A 15,138-nucleotide genomic window follows, 5' to 3' on the forward strand; every position below is an offset into this window, starting at 1 on the left:
TGCATTGACTGATTTCGGAACTGGAAGACCACTAGCCCGATATGTTCTCTGAATGAGACGTACGATCCAACTTGCCAAAGTCGTCTTTGATGCTGCCATTCCCTTTCTTGCGCCCTTAGGTATCACAAAGAGACGTTGATCTTTACGGAAAGGAGGATGTTAGACTAATGTAAGGACTAAGAGTCCTTGCTGCATCCAATTCGTGCAGCCTTGAGGTTTCTGGACCTGCCCCAAAAGCTGGGAGTACCCATTCTTGGTTCAGAAGGTAAACAGAGGGAACTTTATTGACGAATTGGTGAATTGGCTGGAGGACCACTCTATCTGGAAAGAATGTGATGTAGGGAGCCTCAGCTACCAACGCTAGGATCTCTGAGACTCTTCGGCCGAAGGTAATAGCAACTAAAAATGCTGCCTTGAGAGTAATGTCTTCTAGAGAGCATTCTTCCATAGGAGCAAATGGAGGAGCTGCAAGTATGAAGAGCACCAAAGGAAGATTCCACTTTGGATATATAGCGGCTTTCTTGGAAGTTTTAATTTAAGGACTGCCCTTAATAAACTTACTATTAGTGGGTCGATGGCCCATCTGGTGTCTGTTAGGGCTGATAAAGCCCAGACCTGAACCTTCAGTGAGCCAGTCCCAGTCCTATATCTAATCCTTTTTGAAGAAATAAAAGCATGTCATGGGATCTTCGTTTTAATGGGTCAAAATTATTATGCCGCGTACACACGACCGGACTTTGACGGACTAGGTCTGCCGGTCTTCCCGACGGACTTTCAGGAGAGTTCCAATGGACTTTCCAAACGAACAGACTTGGCAACACACAATCACACCAAAGTCAGATGGATTTGAACGTGATGATGTACGACTGGACTAGAATAAGGAAGTTCATAGCTAGTAGTCAATAGCTGCCCTAGCGTTGGTTCTTGTCCATCAGACTAGCATACATATGAACGGATTTCTCGATAGGAACTGGGTCCAGCGGAGTTCCGGCTGAAAAATTTGAAACCTATTCTATTTCTAAAGTCCACCAGATTTTTGGACGGCAATGGTCTGATGGAGCCCTTTCCCACTCAACCTCCAGACCCTCAAATCCAGAACCTTTGGATGTGGATGGAAGAGATTCCCCTGGGACAGAAGATTGTGTGTGACCGGGAGAGTTAAGGGGTTGCAGAGGGAAAGTCTGGACAGCAGAGTAAACCAGGGTCTTCTTGGCCAGTAGGGTATGACTGCTAGGATGGTCACCCGTTCTTCTGTAAGGTATTGAAGGAACATCAGAATCAGAGGGGTCGGAGGAAAAGCATATGCCACCTGGAACTTCCATGGTTGGATGAGGGCATCCACTCCTGCTGAACCTCGGACGGGAGATGGGGCCAAGGTGACATTGGTTTAGCAGGTTGTGTGGTCTGTTCCACCACTATAGATTGGACTTCATTGAACATGTTACTAGGATTTTCTGGGATAGGGAGCTCATCCACCACTGGGAGAGGAACCCTTGCTGAAAATTACAGAGGTGGCACCGGGCCCAGTTCACTACGGGAATGCAACAGGAAAACGTTCCCAGAAGACTCAGACAATTTGCTGCTGATAGTGTCTTGCTCGACATTACTTTCCCCACCTTGGCTATAATTAGCGGGATCTTCTCCGGAGGCAGTGACACCGCTCTTTTTGGGGTATTGAAAAACACTCCTAGGTATATCATTTCCTGTGCTGGAAGAAACTGACTCTTTGGGTAGTTTATTAGCCAACCATACCTTGTTAGTGTGTCCAATACCACTTGTAGGTGGGTTTGGAGCGTCTCCTTGTGTTGAGACAGAATTAGGATGTTGTCTAGGTAGTATAAGATACGTATCCTCTTCTCCCAAAGAGGAGCTAGAATCGCTACCAATACCTTTTGTAAAGATGCTGGGGGCAGTTGATATGCAAGAAAGTCACCTGGGAATCTCTCCAGCTTCTTCTATATTCTCTCCTTGGCCTATATGAGCTGGTATCCTTTTTCCTCTGTTGAAAGAAAGGGCGAGTTGTAAATTTTTTCCTCCTGTTCCTATCCTGGAGTATCAGACCACTCTTTCCTACTGTCACTCGGTTAATGGCGGTATCAAGATTTTTGCCAAAAAGTGCTTTTCCATCATAAGGTATGCGGCACCAAATTTGTTTGGAAAATAGGGTCTGCTGACCATGGTTTTAACCAAAGTGCTCTTCTGGCAGTTACTGAATATAACATGGCCATGCAGAACATCTTAATATATCAATGGCCGCTTCGGCCATCAAGGGCTTTGATAATCTCATCTGATTCGATACCTTGTCTCAAGGCTAACTCACTGCCCAAGTCTTTTTAGCTCTGGAAACCGAAGTTAGGGCCACCGCTGGTTTACAGGCCCCACCAGTCACTTGATAAGCCTTCTTGAGGTCTGCATCAATCTTGTGATCAAGTACATCCTTACAGCAAACTGTATCCTCTAAGGGTAGAGTGTTTTTTGTTGCCAACCTTATAACAGAGGTGTCTACTGAAGGTAAAGAATCAAATAGCTGAGTATCTAAGTCCAATAAGGGATATAACTTATGAAGATGGTTAAAGGTGACTGGCCTCTTTTCAATCTTCCGCCATTCCTCTGTAACTACTTCCCTTATTCCTTCCATAAGTGGGAAGGTAGGTGCCCTTTTTCAAATGAGTAAAGTACTTCCTAGATTTGGTAGGAGGTTTGGGGGCTTCCTCCCATTGGATCGCACCGTTCACTGCGACTACAAATGGCTCAATTTAACTCAAAAGAGGAACACTGCTCTTCTGTTGTGTCTTTTTCGTCATCCGAACTGAAATCGGCGCTCGGAGCCTCCGCAGAAAACTCACTTGTTGACGGAGTTACCAAGTCCTAAGAGGAAGCTATTTCCTGGATTGAGTCTGTTAGAGAAGGGTTTTTCCAGCCGCTTCCGTCATGTTCCTGTGCACATGCGTGGCAGTATGGCGCTTCAGTGCACGCGTGTGCGGAATGGCGCACGCCTGACGTGACATTCTGGCAGGGCTATTTAAAACGGCTTTGGTGTCCAAACGGGTTGCTGGTTTGTCTTCAGCTTCCTGTTTTTTCCTGTTACCCGTTTGCCATATCTGATTACCCGTTGTGACCCAGACTGTTCCTGACTACGTTGATACTCTCCTGGATTTGAACCTTGGCCTGTTTAACAGACTTTGCCTTGCCTGTCTCAGTGTTTGACCCTTGGCCTGTTTAACAAAATTTGCCTTGCTTGCTATAGTGTTTGACCCTCGGCCTGTTTAACTGACTTTGCCTTGCCTGCTACATTGTTTGACCCTCTGCCAGTTCCCGGACACCTGCAAACCTTGATTCAGCTCGGTAGTCTACCTTCAGAATCTCTACTACCTGCTGGTGGCCCATGCCTCTTCGTGCCACCAATTCCCTGTACTACCTCCAGGTGCGCGTAGTCACAAGGGCGAGCCGTTCTCGGCATCTCGGCCTCGGTAAGTACTTACCTGACAGTACAAACCAGCAGATGTCAGAGGTCGACAGATCGCATTCCCCTCTGGAGATCTTGTGCCAGCAGGTATCTGGACTCACCGATGCAGTCCAAAAACTGCAAGAAGGCTATACCCAAATTGATAGGCGCCTTCAGCAACTCTCTGGGCCACCCTTACCTGCAGCCGCAACTTCCACACCTACCAGTGGGGCCTCTTCCTCTCATACCTCTGCAAATCCCACCATAGTAATGGCGCTCCTCAAGCCCAGGGTCCCCATGCTGGAGCGATTTTCAGGGGATCACAAGAAATACAGGGCCTCTACTTAGCTCTTCAGCCCAGGACTTTCTCTTCTGAAGCAGTAAAAGTGGGGTTTGTTATCTCCATTCTAGCTGAAGAACCACAAGCCTGGGCCCACAGTCTGAAGGAACAGAGGAGCCCTGTGTTAAACTCAGTTGATTCCTTCTTTGAGAGCATGGTGCAACTATATGATGACCCGCAGCGCACGGCCACAGCTGAAGCGATTTTGCATAATCTGTCTCAAGGGAGAAGACCAATATAAGACTACACAGTGGAATTCCGTAAGGGGGCAGCTGATACTGGCTGAAATGAGCCTGTCTTGAAATACCAATATCGTCAAGGCCTGTCCAAAGTTCTTAACGATGAATTAGCCAGGATAGAGACCCCAGCCTCTCTAGAGGAGTTGATTTATTCAGCCACCAAGTTGGATAGGCGTTTGCGTGAGCGACGCTTGCAATGCTTCCAGGGCCCACGACCTGGCTCCTTAGGCCAAGTCCCATTCATCCGCCCTCACCGGCTGCTGCCACCATTTTGGCTCCTTAAGTAGAGCCTATGCAACTCGAACTGGTCCGTACCCTTCTTACTCCTGAAGAAAGGCAACCTAGACGAATATCTAACCTGTGCTATACTGTGGAGGAAACAGTAATTTCCTCCGCAACTGCCCAGTGAGGCCTAGTAAGTCTTACCCGCAAATTGCTGTGAATTATAAAACCATTAATGTGCCTAAGACTTATGTTACTCTTTTAATCTCTCTACAGCTAGCAGAAAAGGAAACCCGCTTGCCAGCTATAATTGACTCCGGAGCTTGTAGCTGCTTCTTTGATTTCTCACTGGCTCAAAGCCTACACATCCCTCTTCAAACCAAAGCACAAAGTCTCCAAGTACACTTAGCCAATGGGTCTATCCCTCGTTCTGGACCAATCACCCAGGAAACCAAACCCATTCTCACTATCAAGGAAACAGGCCATCAGGAGTTCCTGCGCTTTTGATCTAATCCATTCACCTATTTTTCCCATTATTTAGGTCTGCCCTGGCTCCAGGCGCATGGACCTCAAATAAATTGGAATACTAAAGAAGTTTCCTTCTCCTCTCAGTACTGCTCCCAGCACTGCTTCATCCCTGCTCCTAGTCTTTGCTCAGCTGTCACACCTGTGCCTGATAATCTCCAACACGTTCCCTCAGTATACCTTGAGTTCCGAGATGTCTTTGACAAACAAAAGGCTGATCGCTTACCACCTCACCGGCCTTATGATTGCCCTATTGACCTCCTACCTGGCTCGGAAGTCCCTTTTGGCCGCATCTTCCCATTGTCAGAAACTTAGCTGAAAGCTCTCAAGAATTACATAGACGGAAATTTAGAAAAGAGCTTTATCCTCTCTTCCTCTTCACCAGCTGGAGCTGGTATCTTTTTTGTAGAAAAAAAGGATGGGTCCTTAAGGCCGTGTGTTGACTACAGGCAATTAAATAACATAACCATTAAAAACCGACATCTGTTACCACTCATTCCAGAGCTATTTCAACGGTTCCGATCAGCCCAAATCTTCTCCAAACTGGATCTACGGGGCGCCTACAATCTCATCAGGATTCGGGCTGAAGATGAGTGGAAAATCGCTTTCAGGTCCAGGTTTGGACATTATGAATACCTGGTAATGCTGTTTGGGCTCTGCAATGCCCCAGACACTTTTCAACATCTGCTTAATTATATTTTTCGAGAATACCTTGATGACATCCTCATCTTTTCTGCTACCATTGAACTGCACCGAGTCCATGTCAAAAAGGTTCTCACAGTACTCCAAAGTCATAAATTGCACCTCAAAGCTGAGAAATGTGTATGAAAAGACTGTTGTGCAGTTCCTGGGATTCATCATTTTAACCAACGGGATCGCGATGGACCCGCAAAAGGTCAAGGCAATCCAAGAATGGTCAGCACTGTCAGACAAAATGGGGGTACAATGATTCATAGGGTTGGCATGTTGGCTTCTCATCCATTGTGGCACCCATCACCCAAATAACTCGCCAACACAACCGCTTCCAATGTTCACATCTGCACCAATCTTACGGCACCTGATTCGGCTTTACCATTCGTTCTAGAAGTAGATGCTTTGGAAAACACTACATTCTCTCCCAGAGACATGGGCCCAAGGCCATTCTACATCCTGTAGCCTTCGCATCCCAGAAGCTGAGTCTGCCAGAATTAAACTATGACGTAGGTAATGGGGAGCTGCTGGCTATCAAGTTTACCCTGGAGGAGTGGAGGTATTTACTAGAAGGTGCATCTCATCCTATTATGATGTTTACCAATCATAAGAATGTAGAGTACCTCAGGACAGCAAAGCGGTTGAAGCCCAGAAAAGCCCGCTGGGCTACATTCTTCTCTAGATTCAACTTTCATATATCCTATAGACCAGGCTCAAAAAACGGAAAAGCAGACACGCTCTCTCTCGGATGTTCTCTGTAACCCCTCAAACAGCTGAACCTAGTACTATCCTTTCTCCACACAACTTCCTTGGGATTACCCAATCCAATCTAATAACTTCCATCAAATCTTCGTCCAGTCACTGCTCCGATACGGAAATGCACTCCTTGGAGAAACATCACAACCTGCTCTGGGTTCGGGAGAAAATCTTCGTCCCAAGGGAAGCAAGGCCTTTGGCTCTCAAAACCTTTCATGACCACAAACTGGCAGGCCACTTCAGAACAAAAAAGACCACCAAACTGATCTCCCATTCTTTCTGGTGGCCAGGTTGGAGGCGGGATTGTAAGGACTATGTCTCTTGCGGATCTATCTGCCTCTGGGGGGTTTACCACCATATTGGTCGTTGTCGATCGCCTCTCTAAGATGATGCATCTCCTACCTATGGTGAGCACCCCCTCTGCTTCAGATACAGTCCAATATCTTCCTTAAGGAAATAATTAGACTTCATGGCATACCTAAGAGGATTGTCTCGGATAGAGGTGTCCAATTTACCTCCAAGTTTTGGAAAGAACTCTGAAAAACCTTGGAAATAAAGAGTTGCCTCTCCTCTACCATCCCCAGAGAAATGGCCAGATGGAGCGGACTAATCAAACTCTGGAGCAGTATCTACGTTGTTTTTGTTCTGGTTCTCAGAATGATTGGGCCACTCTCCTGCCGTATGCTGAGTTTGCATACAACTCCATTCACTCAGCCACTAACCAAACACCCTTCTGGACAAACTTTGGGTTCCATCCTCCCTTCCTCCCTAACGTCATTCCTGAGATGTCTATCCCTGCCGTACAAGACCGGATTGCTTTCATACAAACTTCCAAAAAGTTCAGGATGCCTTACATAAAGCTCAGGACAGTTACAAGAGACATTATGACAGAGGAAGGAAGGAAAACCCAGTCTTCAAAGTTGGTGAGGAAGTCTGGTTGTCAACCGCAAATCTTAGATTAACTCTGCCCTCACAGAAACTTGTCCCAAGGTTCATTGGGCCTTTTATAATTAAGAGGATGATCAACCTTGTGGCATTTGAGCTGGCATTACCAAATTACTACAAGATACACCCAGTATTCCACACATCCCTGCTGAAGCCCGTTGTGTCTGGCCCTTTCCCTGGGAGAAAAGAATTTCCTCCCCCCGCTAGTTAAAGTGGGCGGGGAAAATGAATTTGAGGTGGAGGCTATTCTGAGTTGCAGGAAAAGGGGCAGGCAACTCCAATATTTAATTCAATGGAAGGGGTAGCCTCCTGAGGATAACTCCTGGGTGCCCACTAGGAACCTGCACGCCCCACATTTGATGCAAGCCTTCCATCTGGAACATCCAAAATTGATGTCCATTCTGGGCATCTGGAGCCTGCCCTTTGGGGGGGGGCACTGTCAGAGAAGGGTTTTTTCCAGCTGCATCCATCATGTTCCTGTGCGCAAGTGCGGCCAGATGGAACTACGTGCGAAATAGCGCGTGTGTGAAATAGCGCATGTGCGTGCGAAATGGCACACACCTAACGTGGCGCTTTGGCGGGGCTATTTAAAATGGCTTTGGTGTCCAAATGGGTTGCTGGTTTGTCTTCAGCTTCCTGTTTGTTCCTGTTACCTGTTTGCCGTATCTGATTACCTGTTGTGACCCGGACTGTTCCTGACTACGCTGCTACTCTCCTGGATTTGACCCTCGGCCTGTTTAACAGACTTTGCCTTGCCTACTACAGTGTTTGACCCTCTGCCTGTTTAACGGACTTTTCCTTGCCTGCTACAGTGTCTGATCCTCTGTCGGTTCCCGGACACTTGCAAACATTGATTCAGCTCTGCAGTCTACCTTCAGAAACTCTACTACTTGCTGGTGGCCCATGCCTCTTCGTGCCACCCATTCCCTGTACCACCTACAGGGGGCGGGATGTGTGTAGTCGCAAGGGTGAGCCACTCTCAGTCTCAGTAAGTACTTACCTGACAGAGTCCTTAATTAATTTTTTCATAGCATCTATGAACTTTTGTTTTTCCTTTTCTTTGTCTCCTGCTGCTTCCAAAAAACTTGCTTTACAGACCAATTTCTCTGGAAGTGCTTCTCTGCCCCAGATCCAGCAGGTCTGGTCTCTGGGGCGGGTGGAGTGGTGAGGAAATGAAGTTCCCTTGGCCACATGTCGAGGGGATCTGTAGTTGTGAGATCCCTGGGTTGATGAAGAGTGCTGAAATATTGTATACAAATGTTCATGTGCGCTCTGTCAGCGCAAATAGAGAGAAATGGGTGATTAATCTACTCTCTATAGAGGGGAGTCCATGCATGACAGTTCAAATGCAGCAAGAGGTGTGTAAATGGTCACAGATAGGCTGATTTGGATGGCTGCCGGCTCATAACAAGCTAGAAGGAGCTCTGTAGACAGTAAAAAACAAAAAAAGAGAGCAGCGCCATCATCCAAGTGCAGCATGATAAAAACATTTTAATATATGACAGACAATTTTAAACTCTCAAGATTGTTGAGATTACAGCACATGTGAAATGGTATAGGAAGTTCATCCACTCCTAAGGGAAGGCGGTCGGCTCACTGGGTGGAGAGGCAGCAGATGTTCCCAGCTGCACTGGTGGCTGCCAACGCTTCCTGGTTCTCAGATTTGGCTCAGGGGCAGCTGGACAGGTCACTTCCAGGTGAGAGAGTGGGGAAGGAATGTGCATGCTCCTTCATCAGGCAATAGATGTGCCCATGTTTGGAGAGGTTTTTATAGTGACAGAGTGCTCCCTTCTAGAGGTACTATGACCCTTGGACCTTCTATCCGGTGAATTTCTGCGGGATGAGTGATGTATACACACATATATACATACACACACACACACACACACACACACACATTTATTTTTTTTATTTTAGTTTTTTTTTTCTTCTTTTTTAAATAATATATCTAGAGAGATAGAGAGATAGATAGATAGATGGATGGATAGAGAGATATATAATCTAGAGAGGGATGTCACGCTCACCTTATCATCTGATTTAAGACACGATTGTGTTACAAAATATTGTGGCACCCCTGGTCCTCTTTTTCAAATTTTGCTCATTGCGATCTCCTGGCCCCGGCCTTTGGCCTTGGGACATTTTGGTCAGCCATTCGAGCGTAGCCCAGTGCCGTCCTTCCAATCCAGTCATCATTGGCTTCTCATCAGTGCGCAGTTATACAGTACATCCATTCTGTCTTTCAACAAATATTCCCTGAGGATGCCCCAGCGGGCGAAACATGTCGGGACACAATTGCTGAAAGACTTCAATCCATCTATACTTTATGATGTGTAACTGTACTGCGCCATGATTGGTATACCCACTGTTATTGGTTTTAAATGTCTGTGTTACTAGTGATGGATTTACTTCCGATGAGACGTTTTGTGAACGCGATCCGCGAACGTGCCCAAATGTTCGTGAATCACAGGTTCGCAGCGGACCCCATTCACTTTAAGGGCAGGTGAACCTTACAAACCTCCAGGTCATATTTTCAGCCAAAAAATACTTACTAGCTGTGCACACATAGTCCCACAACATGAACACTGGCATACCAGAAGTATTAAGTGAATCTGGGATCAACAACGACAAGCATTCTTTTTTTATCTGTGAAATTTTGTCAATTCAGGAGTGCATGAAGGCCATGGAGGAGAGGCAAGGTAAGGTCAGGCTATGAAGGGGGTGCAGGAGATAATCAGTGCCACAGTCAGGGCAGCGCAGTCCTGTGCCAGTGTCCCAGTGTGCCAATCTATGCTTGAGCCCCTGACCCCTCCCTATGCCCGGCCCTTACCGCCACTTATGCAGGGCTCCACTGTGGTGGTCCAGAGGTGCCAGTCCAGTGCTGATCCTCAGCCATGTTTATGGAGCCACGCTCCATAAAGAAGGCGTAAGGTACGATGTCACCGATGGCGCCATGGCTGCTACTGACCAGTTTGGTGATCTCATCAAATGGCCGCAGAAGTCGGCATGCGTCGCGCATGAGCAGCCACTGGCGTGGTGAAAAAAAAACAAGCTCCCCAGAACCTGTTCTGCTGCAGAGTTCGTACAGGTAGTCTTCAACTGCACATTTCTGCTGGAGCAGCCTATCAAGCATATAGAAGGTTGAGTTCCATCGTGTCGGGCACTCACAAATAAGACGTCTGACCGGCAGATTGTGTCACCGCTGAATGTCAGCAAGGCAAGCCATGGCCGTGTAAGCTCTTCTGAAATGGGCTGAGATTTTCCTTGCCTGGACCCCAGGGTATTTGACAACGAATCGCTGCACGATCAAGTTTAAGACATGTTCCATGCATGGCACATGTGTAATTTTGCCCTGTTTCAATGCGCTATGCAGATCGGCACCATTGTCACACACCACTTTACCAACTGTCAAATTGAGCTGTGTTAGCCACTGATCTGTCTGTGAACGCAAAGCTGAAAGGAGTGCAACGCCGGTGTGGCTCTTGGCTTCCAGGCACAACAGACGCAGTACAGCATGGCAACGTCTCACCTGGCATGTCGAATAGGTTCTGGGGATCTTGGCCAGCACAGCAGAAGAGATGCTAGCAGTGGAAAAGGAGAAGTCAGCCGAGGAGGAGAGAGAGGATGGAGTAGGAGGAGGAGAAGAGGCAGGCCTGCATGCATTCCATGGCGGTAAAACCAAATCTACATGGGTGCCATGGGTTACATGTGTCAGGGCTGGCTTAGCCCTTCCTCCTCTGGGCTGGCCACTCAGCTGTCAGGTAATTGCCAGCTCTCTTCTCTTTCCACAGTTACCAGCTGTTCCTGAAGATGCTCGTCTGACCTGCCTATTTAAAGCCTTCCTGCACACTTTTTCATTTGCCTTCGCATTGGTCACATCATAGGGAACCATCTCCTGCTGTTTGTTTCAAGACTGGCTTGCTGACATCCCACCTGGCTTCTTATCCTGCTTGCGATTGCTCTACTTGGATCCCTGACTTCCGGCCTGGCTGATTACCCAATCTGGTTAATGAACTTTGGACTGGCTGACTACCTGATCTGGCTACAGGACTCTGGCTATGCTTAACTATGCTTTTTTCTATTTACCTTTTTATTTTTATTAATAAACAAGTGTGATTTGATTGTACTTCTGTCTCAGTCTGTTTCATGATTTCTGACAATATGCTTGATGGCCGTCAGAAGGTTCACGCAGTGGGCAGTAAAAGTTATATACCTTCCCTGCCCGTGTTTGCTAGACCACGTGTCTGTGGTCAGATGTATCTTGGCACTGACACTGTGTGCCAGAGATGCATTCACTTGCCGCTAAACATGGCCATATAGCTCTGGGATGCCCTTCTGTGAGAAATACTTCCTTCCTGGGACCTTCCATTGTGGTGTTCCAATGGCCACAAATTTTCAAAAGGCCTCCGAGTCCACCAGTTTGGCGGGCTAACAGTTCTGACAAGCCAGCGGTCAACCGTTGGGCAAGGGGGTTATCCGGTGTCATCATTTTTCTACGCTTGAACATTTGGCCCACGGAAGGCTGCCTTTTTTCAGAAAAACGCGAGGACGCCATGATGAAAGGTGGAGTGGACAAAAATTCTGAGGAGAAGGAGAAGTAAAAGAGGCTGGACAGTGAGAGCCTGGAGTGTGGCTTTGTGGGTTCCGTTGCTCCCACTGGGCTCGGTGATGGCAGCTCATGTGCCTTCTTAAGGTGGTCGTCCCTAGGTGAGTGTTGAGCTTACCGCAACTTATGCATTGAGTGCAAAGGCTGCAGATGGCAACACTATTGTCAGCAGCGGTCACGTTAAAAAAAGCCCATACTGTGGAGTCATATGCCGGCGTCCTGGGAGTGCCAGATGTGACCGTACATGGTTGATGCCTCGCTCCTGATACATTAGCAGTCTGGTTTTTCCTCCTGTGCACTGTAAGTTCCGTCTGCTTCTCCTCCCTATCTGCTGGTCCATATCTCCCTCTGAACCCCCCTCCTCTTCCTCTCTTGTGGGCACCCACGTGACATCCCTAGACACGTCATCATCGACGTCATCTTCCCCACTGCTATAATTAGAGATCTCGGAGTAGGCAGCAACAGCGGGGACCAACCTCGGGCTGATCTGGGTACTATCGTCAGACTGCTGAGTGGTGTATGTTACTACCTCCTCTTCCTGATCCAATGCCAAGAATGACTGCGCATCGGAAATGTCTTGTGATTGATCGGAAAATAATTCCTGTGACTCAAGCAGAGGGTATATGGCGGTGCTGGTGTTGGTGGTAGTGTCTTTGGGGGTGCACACAGCAGAGAGTAAAGAGGGTGCAGATCGAGAGGATGAGGAGGGTGCAGAAGAGTAATGCCCCGTACACACGACCAGACTTTTCAACATCAAAAGTCTGACAGAATGATTCCGGCAGACTATTCGAAACGTGTGTGGGCTGCAGCAGACTTTTGATTTGCAAAAGTCTGACAGACTTTAGAAATGGAACATGTTTCAAATTTTTCCGACAGAACTCTGCCGGACCCAGTTCCTACTGAGAAATCTGGTCGTGTGTGTGTGCTAGTCTGACGGACTAAAACCGACGCTAGGGCAGCTATTGGCTACTGGCTATGAACTTCCTTATTCTAGTCCAGTCGTACGTCATCACGTTCGAATCCGTCGGACTTTGATGTGATTGTGTGTGGCCAAGTCCGTTCATCCGGAAAGTCCATCAGAACTCCATCAGAACTCCGTCGAAAGTCTGTCAGACATAGTCCCTCGAAAAGTCTGGTCGTGTGTACGTGGCATTAGGCTGAGTGAGCCACTCAACCAAGTCTGGTGCGTCCTTTGATGTAATCGAACACACCTTCTGCAATTTCTCACGCCTGTTGCTCCTGCCCTACCCCTCCCACCCCTGCGGAAGGGCCTGCCTCTTCCTCTGCCTGTCATTTTTTAAATGACCCTGTGACAAAAGTCTCTCGAGAAGTGCAGTATATGTGGAAGAAGGTATATAACACCCCGTTTCAATCTGTCGTTTTGGGGGGCCACTGGTCTATCACACAAGTTATAATACTTTATTCTAATTTTTTATTTTTATTTTTACTGCTATATATATATATATATATATATATATATATATATATATATATATATGTATATATATATATATATATATATTACACATTTGTCATTTTTTTCTATTTTTTAGTTTGATATTCTGACGAAAAGCGTAGGGCGTGGCCTAGGATATACACAGACTCTTCCTTCAAGCGGCAGTACTTACATACACTGCGGTTTTAAATTGCAACCAGTTTTTAAACTGGGGCAGTGCGCTTGCAAGACAGGAAAAAAAGTCCTGCAAGCAGAATCTTTGGAGCTTTGTGGGAGCAGTGAATACACCGCTCCTAAAATGGCCTGCCATTGAAATCAATGGCCAGTGCAAAGCTTTCCAGCAGCTAAGACGATGGTAAAGCGACACTTTACTGCTTCAGTGAGAAAGTGCCCTGTTAGGCTACTTTCACACTGATAGCACCCGCCGTGATCGCTAAAGCACCACTTTTCGGCTACTAGCAAGGCGGTTTTTGCCCCCCCCCCCAAAAAAAAGGGTTAAAAAGTCCAGTTTTGCTACGCTTTCAAGGCGCTTTGGAAGCGCTGCCCATTCATTGCAATGGGCAGGGAGTTTTGGGAGCGCTAAATACAGCCCTTCCAACCCACCCCAAAGATTTTGCTTGCAGGAATTTTTGGAACGTCCCGCAAGCACACGGCCCCAGTGTGAAAATACACACTGCAATGAATCAGAGGCGCCTGAAAACGGCCCCCAGTGTGAAAGGGATCTTCTAAACACATATTTGTGAAGTTCTAATTGCTGTTACGTTTGTACCTACAGTGATTAATAACAATGCTTCTTATCTCTACCTTCTACTTACATATGAACTCTACAGACACCTAGACGAAGAATACAATTGTGCTTTATTGTTGTAATCTATGTGAACAGTATAATGCCTTGTCCTTGCATTACTGTAATGACCTATGAAAGTATCATGCATGCAAATATTTATATATAGGTGTAATCACATATATTGTGTTTATTTTTTTCAGAATCTTGCCAGAAACCAGATCTGGCTAATATGGAATATAAAACAAATGAGAATGTGTTTGACGTTGGAGCGTACTTCATATATAAATGTAAGGAAGGATTTATCAGTAGTGATAACAAAGCTGAAGGCGTAAGTCAATGCGGTAATGATGGATGGCAGCCTAAACCAGGATGTAAAGGTATCTTTCCTATGGATTATAGTGACTGGCTACTCCAGGAACTTTGTAGAGGACTTTGCAGATGTAATGTGCAATTTCATTTATTTTTTCCCAGCAAATATTCATGAATGTAGTAATGTGTACACAGGGTCGCTGCAAGGATTTTGTCTACATGGGCAAATATGCATTTTGGTGCCCCTCCCCCACCATCGTCCTCTTTCCATTCCAGAATACAACCTCCCAGCCCCATATGGCAACCCATCTATGGCTAACTTAACACTATATAATCTGATTATACAATATGTTTAGATTTATTAACAAGTATGTAGTATAATGACCTGCCTGATTTGATACTCGTTAAAAAAATATTAATAATAATTTCAGGTTTGTCTTCATATGACTAATTTTGGTGAAGCTAAAAGATTGTACAATCAGATTGCATAGTTGCCAACATTGTAAAAAAAAATTTGGGACACTTTTTTGGCAGTAGGCAGAGTAGTGGTATAATTAGGGGGCGGGGCATGCTGTTATGGGTGTGGTATAGGAAAAGGTAAAAATGCGGCAAAATATGGGCGTGGTTTACGTAAAATAGTGAGTGTGGCTTACATGGGGCGTGGCTCAAAGGGGTGTGGTTAGAGTCTGAGATGAATGCGGGATGTAGAGGGAAAGGAGGAGGGGAAAAGGGAAATGAAGGACAGCAGCCCCCCGATCCTACACCACAATAGCAATATGTGTTTTCCAGAGTTTGGCAATCAGCAGATAAAGATACTCCAA

The 15,138-nt window shown here is 46.5% G+C and overlaps 1 protein-coding gene across 1 annotated transcript in view; it reads left to right on the plus strand.

Annotated features, from left to right (window-relative positions):
* LOC143928079 (coagulation factor XIII B chain-like) overlaps nucleotides 1-15,138 on the plus strand; it is a 508,518-nt gene that overhangs the window by 144,536 nt on the left and 348,844 nt on the right. Inside the window, exon 3 of the mRNA XM_077452694.1 lies at nucleotides 14,209-14,385. Within this exon, the coding sequence (XP_077308820.1) occupies nucleotides 14,238-14,385 (148 nt within the window). The 5' untranslated portion in view covers nucleotides 14,209-14,237. The remainder of the gene's footprint in view (nucleotides 1-14,208; nucleotides 14,386-15,138) is intronic.

The sequence above is a fragment of the Lithobates pipiens genome, unplaced genomic scaffold (assembly GCF_037356315.1).
Source record: "Lithobates pipiens isolate NorthernLeopardFrog02 unplaced genomic scaffold, aLitPip1_a1.2 Scaffold_23, whole genome shotgun sequence".
Lineage (NCBI taxonomy): Eukaryota > Metazoa > Chordata > Amphibia > Anura > Ranidae > Lithobates > Lithobates pipiens.